Source organism: Hyla sarda, chromosome 1 (assembly GCF_029499605.1).
Source record: "Hyla sarda isolate aHylSar1 chromosome 1, aHylSar1.hap1, whole genome shotgun sequence".
Taxonomy (NCBI): Eukaryota; Metazoa; Chordata; class Amphibia; order Anura; family Hylidae; genus Hyla; species Hyla sarda.
In genome coordinates this window covers 280,024,441-280,034,437 of record NC_079189.1, presented here as the reverse complement: position 1 = coordinate 280,034,437, position 9,997 = coordinate 280,024,441, and the positions used below count along the sequence as shown (strand labels likewise).

The following is a 9,997-nucleotide window of genomic DNA, read 5'->3' as shown; positions in this document are numbered from 1 at the left end:
TAAATTTCCCAGCTGGATCCGGCAGCCGTACGCAGCAAATGTAATGTGAATGCAGCCTAAAACAGCATAATACATCTGGTGACAGAAGAAATGAAAACACGTATACTGGAACAGAAAATGGGCAAAAATGTCCTGACAATTGGAAGCCCTGGTGGCAATGTGCTGGGATAGTCAATGTGCGATTCTAACAATTGTAGGGTAAAGACTGCTGTTAGGCCATTGAATTAACCATATTAACTGGTCAATACAGTGCCGGAAGCTCCTCAGCCTTGGATATGCTGCTCTCCGGAGCCCCCCCAGACCCTATTTGGCCTGAATGACCAAAACAGCCAAGTGGATGTTCTACAGAAGGAAACTGACATTATGGAAATAGCGTAGCACCCCACGCTACAGTATACTGACAATCACACTAACCATATGATCTAGTAAACTTGGTTGTTATAGGGCCTGCATCTATCAGACACTTATGGCATAAAAACTGGCACCCCTTTAGTAGTCTGTGCACAAAAAAAAAAAAAATATATATATATCAGCTGTCCATGGGCAAGTTGTGCAGAAAAATAAAGAAAAAAAAACATAACAACCGTAGTGACATTGTTGCCCACCAGGCTAGGTGGAGCAGTCACACAGTGCCCAGTCTGTCAGTCACTTCGGTTATATCCCGAAGTAGTGTTATTCATGCAGTCAGGTGACCCGCTCTCCGCGTCGCCGCCATATTGCTAGGGGATTTCTGCCACACAGCCATGAGCAGCTATGTCGTTTCGAAGCCGCCATGTTGGGTGTGGACGGCTCTGTGACAGTGATGCCCGGAAGGGATGTGAGTGCGCTTCCTCTGTGCAGCCAAGACCGCTATCGAGAGGTATAACGGGGATGAGCTGGCATTGAGGAACCGTGCCGCCCTGTGATCATACGGGAAGGCTGATACTGCGGAGGGAGGATGTCTGCGAGTGCGGTCTACGTGCTGGACCTGAAGGGCAAGGTGAGATGCGGGCCTGAGGGGAGACATTGGCCCGGGGGGGCCGCATCTACCTAGCATCCCTAATGCCCAGTCATCGAAGCGGCAGAGGTTACTTTCTATACTATTACTGCATGTACTGTCAGGAACGTCACGTGATGCCTGAAGGACTCCAGACACCGGGAGCCGATGTATGAGGTGGGGTGAGGGATGGGGGGGGTAAGACAGGTCTCTTTATCTCGGGGATATCTGATTATATATACATAAACTAGGCCTATTCATATAGCAGAAAGGCAGAACTTACTAGCCAGGACACTATTCAGACTAATTATTTTCTGCCAGGTTTTGGTTGCTCTTTGGTGGACAGGAAACGGAGTTGAAGTTGGTTGGGGTTTACTAAAAGGAATGACAGAATGGAATGCCCATAGGGAATAATGGCCCAGAGTGGGATGCCCATAGGGAATAATGGCCCAGAGTGGGATGCCCATAGGGAATAATGGACCAGAGTGGACTGCCCATAGGGAATAATGGACCAGAGTGGGATGCCCATAGGGAATAATGGACCAGAGTAGGATGCCCATAGGGAATAATGGACCACAGTGGAATGCCCATAGGGAATAATGGACCAGAGTGGACTGCCCATAGGGAATAATGGACCAGAGTGGAATGCCCATAGGGAATAATGGACCAGAGTAGACTGCCCATAGGGAATAATGGACCAGAGTAGACTGCCCATAGGGAATAATGGACCAGAGTGGACTGCCCATAGGGAATAATGGACCAGAGTGGAATGCCCATAGGGAATAATGGACCAGAGTGGGATGCCCATAGGGAATAATGGACCAGAGTGGGATGCCCATAGGGAATAATGGACCAGAGTGGGATGCCCATAGGGAATAATGGACCAGAGTGGGATGCCCATAGGGAATAATGGACCAGAGTGGACTGGCCATAGGGAATAATGGACCAGAGTGGACTGGCCATAGGGAATAATGGACCAGAGTGGACTGCCCATAGGGAATAATGGACCAGAGTGGACTGCCCATAGGGAATAATGGACCAGAGTGGACTGCCCATAGGGAATAATGGACCAGAGTGGAATGCCCATAGGGAATAATGGACCAGAGTGGACTGCCCATAGGGAATAATGGACCAGAGTGGGATGCCCATAGGGAATAATGGACCAGAGTGGGATGCCCATAGGGAATAATGGACCAGAGTGGGATGCCCATAGGGAATAATGGACCAGAGTGGACTGGCCATAGGGAATAATGGACCAGAGTGGACTGCCCATAGGGAATAATGGACCAGAGTGGACTGCCCATAGGGAATAATGGACCAGAGTGGAATGCCCATAGGGAATAATGGACCAGAGTGGAATGCCCATAGGCAATAATGGAGCAGAGTGGGATGCCCATAGGGAATAATGGACCAGAGTGGACTGCCCATAGGGAATAATGGACCAGAGTGGGATGCCCATAGGGAATAATGGACCAGAGTGGGATGCCCATAGGGAATAATGGACCAGAGTGGGATGCCCATAGGGAATAATGGACCAGAGTGGGATGCCCATAGGGAATAATGGACCAGAGTGGGATGCCCATAGGGAATAATGGACCAGAGTGGACTGCCCATAGGGAATAATGAACCAGAGTGGGATGCCCATAGGGAATAATGGACCCGAGTGGGATGCCCATAGGGAATAATGGACCAGAGTGGACTGCCCATAGGGAATAATGCACCAGAGTGGGATGCCCATAGGGAATAATGCACCAGAGTGGGATGCCCATAGGGAATAATGGACCACAGTGGGATGCCCATAGGGAATAATGGACCCGAGTGGACTGCCCATAGGGAATAATGGACCACAGTGGGATGCCCATAGGGAATAATGGACCACAGTGGACTGCCCATAGGGAATAATGGACCAGAGTGGGATGCCCGTAGGGAATAATGGACCAGAGTGGGATGCCCATAGGGAATAATGGACCAGAGTGGGATGCCCATAGGGAATAATGGACCAGAGTGGGATGCCCATAGGGAATAATGGACCAGAGTGGACTGGCCATAGGGAATAATGGACCAGAGTGGACTGCCCATAGGGAATAATGGACCAGAGTGGACTGCCCATAGGGAATAATGGACCAGAGTGGAATGCCCATAGGGAATAATGGACCAGAGTGGAATGCCCATAGGCAATAATGGAGCAGAGTGGGATGCCCATAGGGAATAATGGACCAGAGTGGACTGCCCATAGGGAATAATGGACCAGAGTGGGATGCCCATAGGGAATAATGGACCAGAGTGGGATGCCCATAGGGAATAATGGACCAGAGTGGGATGCCCATAGGGAATAATGGACCAGAGTGGGATGCCCATAGGGAATAATGGACCAGAGTGGGATGCCCATAGGGAATAATGGACCAGAGTGGACTGCCCATAGGGAATAATGAACCAGAGTGGGATGCCCATAGGGAATAATGGACCCGAGTGGGATGCCCATAGGGAATAATGGACCAGAGTGGACTGCCCATAGGGAATAATGCACCAGAGTGGGATGCCCATAGGGAATAATGCACCAGAGTGGGATGCCCATAGGGAATAATGGACCACAGTGGGATGCCCATAGGGAATAATGGACCCGAGTGGACTGCCCATAGGGAATAATGGACCACAGTGGGATGCCCATAGGGAATAATGGACCACAGTGGACTGCCCATAGGGAATAATGGACCAGAGTGGGATGCCCGTAGGGAATAATGGACCAGAGTGGGATGCCCATAGGGAATAATGGACCAGAGTGGGATGCCCATAGGGAATAATGGACCAGAGTGGGATGCCCATAGGGAATAATGGACCAGAGTGGACTGGCCATAGGGAATAATGGACCAGAGTGGACTGCCCATAGGGAATAATGGACCAGAGTGGACTGCCCATAGGGAATAATGGACCAGAGTGGAATGCCCATAGGGAATAATGGACCAGAGTGGAATGCCCATAGGCAATAATGGAGCAGAGTGGGATGCCCATAGGGAATAATGGACCAGAGTGGACTGCCCATAGGGAATAATGGACCAGAGTGGGATGCCCATAGGGAATAATGGACCAGAGTGGGATGCCCATAGGGAATAATGGACCAGAGTGGGATGCCCATAGGGAATAATGGACCAGAGTGGGATGCCCATAGGGAATAATGGACCAGAGTGGGATGCCCATAGGGAATAATGGACCAGAGTGGACTGCCCATAGGGAATAATGAACCAGAGTGGGATGCCCATAGGGAATAATGGACCCGAGTGGGATGCCCATAGGGAATAATGGACCAGAGTGGACTGCCCATAGGGAATAATGCACCAGAGTGGGATGCCCATAGGGAATAATGCACCAGAGTGGGATGCCCATAGGGAATAATGGACCACAGTGGGATGCCCATAGGGAATAATGGACCCGAGTGGACTGCCCATAGGGAATAATGGACCACAGTGGGATGCCCATAGGGAATAATGGACCACAGTGGACTGCCCATAGGGAATAATGGACCAGAGTGGGATGCCCGTAGGGAATAATGGACCAGAGTGGGATGCCCAAGTCGACTTAGGCGTATTAACAGCAGAGATGAAGATTTTTTGTCGCAAGCAAATGATTTGTTAAACCGATTGATAAATAGAGGGTACCCTAAAAGCCTCTTAGAAAAATCATTACAGAGAGCTTTAAATCAAAATAGGAAAGAACTATTAGTTGTTGGAAGAAAAAAGAAGAAAAATTTACAACAAAGGAGGAGGGGCCTATTTGAAAACAGACAGGTTACTTCAGGTAATGCTATGCCTACATCAGTGTACAATACTGAACTAAAGATAGAAAAAACGGAAAGGGTAGAAAGTTCACGTTTCACGTTTTCTTTTTCATTTAGCCCCATGGCAACTAAAATAAGGAAAGCCATAAGCGACAATTGGTTCCTGGTTCAAAATGACGCGGACCTAGCTGAATACACTGACCAGAAACCAATTGTAGCATTCAAAAAGTGTAAGAATATAAAAGATCTACTAGTGAAAACGGCATTTAAAGAAAAACCTAATCAAGAAAACTGGTAAAATAGATCATTACCCTCAGGTATGCATAGATGTGGCACCTGTAATTGGTGCCACAATGTATGCATAGATAAGGACTTGTCCTTAGGAGGGGTTAGAATTATACAAAAACCATGATGTGCTGAAGAACAACTAATGTCGTATACGCAATTTTTTGTACCTGTAAGCGATTTTATATAGGTTGCACCACTAGATCTATGAATGTGCGTTTTAGGGAACACGCTAGATCTATAGTCACTAAGAAAGGGAGCCCTAGATTAATCGCACATGTAATAGAAGAACATGGAGGAGATATTAAAGCTCTTAAATATACAGGAATAGAAAAGATATCCCCGATTCAGGGCACAGACAGTAAGAGACGCTTATTGCAAGCCGAAGCAAGATGGATGATTCGGACATCTGCGGAGGGAAACCTCGGTCTGAATGATCTGCTTGACATGAGCGTCTTTTCCTGAGTGAGTTTTTTCTGAGTATTTTTCTGAGTTTTTTCCGATATTAACAACTTATGTTCCCTTAAACGCTTGTTTATGTATTTGGTTGTTCTATATATGTATATGTTTTTAATAATGTTTTATTAAGTGTTTGCACCTTGCACTTTCGTAGTGCATGTTTGTATAAGCCCTGTCCTGGTGACGTAGGGTTACAGGAAGTACTTACCTGACCCTCGTTCACCTGGAGAGGCGGGACCTGAAGAAGTGCCGGGAGCGGCACGAAATAGCTATAGTCTCCTGATGCCCCGTTATTGTACGATTGTACCTGCACCGTTGAAATAAAGAAGCCTGTTACCTGATCACCGATACGTGAGTGCCCCCGCTTTTCTTTTCTTGGGTTGTATCAGAAGTTGCTTCTTCTCTGCGGGTAGTAGCACCAGGGTGTGACGGGAAGAGGGCCTGGAACCGAACCTAATCGCTAGGCTGCACCGCGGATTGAAGTGCTTAACTACACAGGACCAGTGCCAGCCATCTGCTGCTAAGTCTTGCGAATAGAAGATGGAATTAGTTGGCAAGGTTGGCACCTGTATTCTTGCCAATCTACATTTTGGGCCAGGCTGCAAATAGTTTGGTATTAAGAAGGGGCTCTTTCTTTTCATATTTCCACCCCTAGGCCATTGGCCCAATGGTGTTTAACCCCTTAAAAGCATTAGTTACTTATTCAAAACACATCTTTTTTCATGGATTGTTTACTATCGTTTTTTTCTGCAAACACAAACTAGATTTTTTTTTTATCTGATTGTTCCCAAATAATCAAAATGTTTGTATAAAAAAACAGGTTTACTACAGATGAATAAGAGAAGAGCAGGTTTTTGTTTTTTATATTAATTTACAAGAAAATGCTCAAATAAGAAACCAGCTTCAGTGAATAAGAAGCCGAATAAGAAACTAACTCCAGCCTCGTGAACAGGAAAACATTGTAATATTGTGTCGGGTATTAAAAAATACTAAAAACTGTAACTCTTTGGAAAAAAGGGATCCCTCAAACTGAGCAAAACATATTCTTCTTATCTGTAAACATACCTATTAGGCTTTACTCATATAAGTTTTGTTAGTTCCATTGTACTCCATCAAAGGAACAGAACAATAGAGAAAAAATGTGCCAGATACAGTATATTTCAGACACCAATGGTGACTGATAGACTGTTGACTTAAAGGGATTATCCCACTTAAAAACAAATAAACCTTTACTTACCTCCAGCGTTCTAGCGAAGCCTCCGGTGTCCCGCCCTCTGGTCCCCTGTTGCGATCCTCTTCCTCTCAGAAATTGTGACACTTGGTCATGGAGTGATGTCGGGGCCCAGAGTGTCACACTGCCCCTCAGCCAATCACTGCAGGGGACTGGAGGGGGACCCCAGGGCACCGCTAGAGGTAAGTAAAAGTTTTTCTTTATATGCTGTAAAGTGGGCACAGTTCTATAAGTTGCGTAAATGCCAATGTTGGACTTAAACACAAAAAAAAAAAAAATAACAGCAAAGTTGCTGAGAGGTCAGATTCTTTATGGTGGCTCTGTAAGTTTAAATTCACAATAATCTCCTTATAAGATTAATAACTTACCGGCACTATCCACCCATTCAGATGCACAGTTCACGCTAGTGCAACCACGGACTCCCTCCGTGTCAGTGGTGCTCAGCTATAATACAGAGCTCACAGGTGGAGCTGATAGATATCCATAATAGGGAATAACATAAGGGCACTCACCATCAGGTAGATAAAATGTTGGCATTTATTGTGGTTATCATGGCCAGACACAGCACAACAGATGACAGACTGTTGTTTTGTGCTGTATCTGACCATGAAAACCACAATAAACTTCAAGATTGTATCCTTCTGATGGTGAGTGTAGTTATGCTATTCCCTATAATGTATATCTAAAATCTAAATGTATCGGGGCAGTCACATAATATTGAAGCAAATACTCTTTCTAGCTGTCATTTGTTTCAGTACATTTTGCAAAATGCATTTGGGATTTTTGGCAGTGGCTTTTCTTTTGCAGTTATTATATAAAGGTATCCCTGTGTGTATGTTGTTATGGTAGACTTGTTGCTTTCTTGTCACATGTTGCCCTGTTCAGCAGCATATGGGGGAGATTTATTAAAACCTGTCCAGAGGAAAGGTGGCTGAGTTGCCCATAGCAACCAATCAGATTGCCTTTTATTTTCCAGAGGACTTTTCAAAAAAAAAAATAAAAGAAGCGATCTGATTGGTTGCTATGAGCAACTCAGCAACTTTTCCTCTGGACAGGTTTTGATATGTCTTCTATATGTGAGCAGAAAAGGATTAGTTCCATGCAGTGCTGGTAATCTTGCCTGCAAGTTTCAGTAGATTAAGCAGGCTGTTACAAAACAGTATATGTCCAAGCCTTCTGTATTTTAAACTTGCAGCAACAATCTTAACCCCTTAACGACAATGGACGTAAATGTACGTCATGATGACGTGGTACTTAACGCACCATGACGTACATTTACGCTCCGACACGACCGCAAGGACCAGACCGGTGCTCATGTCATGCGCGGCAGGTCCTGTATGCTATCAGCAGCCAGGGACCCCGCCATTAACCCCTCCGATGCAGTTATCAATACAGATCACAGCATCTGCAGCATTGCGGTAGTTTGAATGGATGATCGGATCGCCCGCAGCGCTGCCGCGGAGATCCGATCATCCAGCATGGCGGCCGGAGGTGCCCTCACCTGGCTCCAGCTGTCTCCCGGTGTCTTCTGCTCTAGTCTGAGATCGAGCAGAAGATCACCGATAATACTGAGCAGTGCTATGTCCTATACATAGCACTGCTCAGTATTAGCAATCAAATGATTGCTATAGATAGTTCACTATGGGGACTATTAAAGTGTAAAAAAAAAAAGTGAAAAATCCCCTCCCCCAATAAAAATGTAAAATGTCCCTTTTTCCCATTTTACCCCCATAAAGTGTAAAAAAAAATTTTTTTTTATTGGTACACATATTTGGTAACGCCGTGTGCGTATATGTCCGAACTATTAAAATAAAATGTTATTTATCCCGTACAATGAATGGCGTGAACGTAAAAATAAATGCTAAATTGCTACTTTTTTGTCACATGTTGTTCAAAAAAAAAAAAATTAATAAAAGTTTTATAAACACAAATCTGGTATCAATAAAAAGTACAGATCATGGCGCAAAAAATGAGCCCTCATAACGCCGCTTATACTGAAAAATGAAAAAGTTAGAGGTCATCAAAATAGGATTTTAAACATACTAATTTGTTTAAAAAGTTTGCGATTAATTTTTTTTAAGCGCAACAGTAATAGAAAAGTATGTTATCATGGGTATCATTTTAATCATCTTGACCCACAGAATAAAGAAAACATGTCATTTTTACTACCATAAATTGTACGGCATGAAAACGAAACCTTCCAAAATTTGCAAAATTGCGCTTTTCTTTTTAATTTCCCCACACAAATAGTATTTTTTGGTTGCGCCATACATTTTATGGTAAAATGAATGATGTCAACTGACAACTGGTCACGTAAAAAACAAGCCCTCATACTAGTCTGTGGATGAAAATATAAAAGGGTTACAATTTTTTGAAGACGAGGAGGAAAAAACGAAAATGCAAAAATAAAATTGGCCTGGTTCTTAAGGTCAAAATGGGCTGTGTCCTTAAGGGGTTAAAGATTTAGGCGACTTATCCTAAAAAACATTGTAAACTGTTAGTAAGCATATTTTTTGTCATATTAATATATTACTTGTCCATTTCGTATGAGAATGTTTTTGTGTATAAACTGTTGATACTGTTACGTCGTACAGTAAAACCTCTCCAATTAAAGAAAACCACAGTGGGATAGATACATTTAATGCATGTTTGCTGTTAACGTATTTCTAGCAATATGTTTTCATAGAAAGCAGATTTTCACAATGGAAGCTACTGAATCAGATTTTTTTTTTAAGTCCTTGTCTTTTTTTTAAATTAAATTCTTACAGGTCCTCATTTGTCGTAATTACCGTGGAGATGTGGACATGTCTGAAGTAGAACACTTCATGCCAATCTTAATGGAAAAGGAAGAGGAAGGGGCGCTTTCTCCAATTTTGGCGCATGGAGGAGTTCGCTTTATGTGGATTAAACACAATAATTTATATTGTATCCTTATTTTCTATATACAATGTATTTGCAGGCACAACTTAAATATTCTTTACAAATCTGATTAATAAGGCAAGAAGGCACAATCTGAAACAGACCAATAGCTTTACAATCCTACTAAAAAAGGTTGGCATTGGTAGCCAGTGTAATTGGACAACTAGTTTGCCTCACAATATTTACCCGATCAGCATATAGCTAGCATGGCACTGGAGGGGTAAAAGTAGCTAGACAGCAGTCGTATCTCACCATTTACAACCCTGATGGCCTATTGTTGCAGTCTATTAATATGTAATGTAGATGTCTGATACCTGACAGCCTCCCAAACAATATACAGAAGGCATCCTCTGCT

General features: G+C 44.0%; 1 protein-coding gene across 1 annotated transcript in view; it reads left to right on the top strand.

Moving 5' to 3' along the window:
* Nucleotides 1-783: 783 nt before the first annotated feature.
* The window catches only part of LOC130368852 (AP-1 complex subunit mu-1), a 42,804-nt gene continuing 33,590 nt past the window's right edge, over nucleotides 784-9,997 (top strand). Inside the window, exons 1-2 of the mRNA XM_056573173.1 lie at nucleotides 784-979; nucleotides 9,492-9,648. Coding sequence (XP_056429148.1) covers nucleotides 938-979; nucleotides 9,492-9,648 — 199 coding nt within the window. The 5' untranslated portion in view covers nucleotides 784-937. The remainder of the gene's footprint in view (nucleotides 980-9,491; nucleotides 9,649-9,997) is intronic.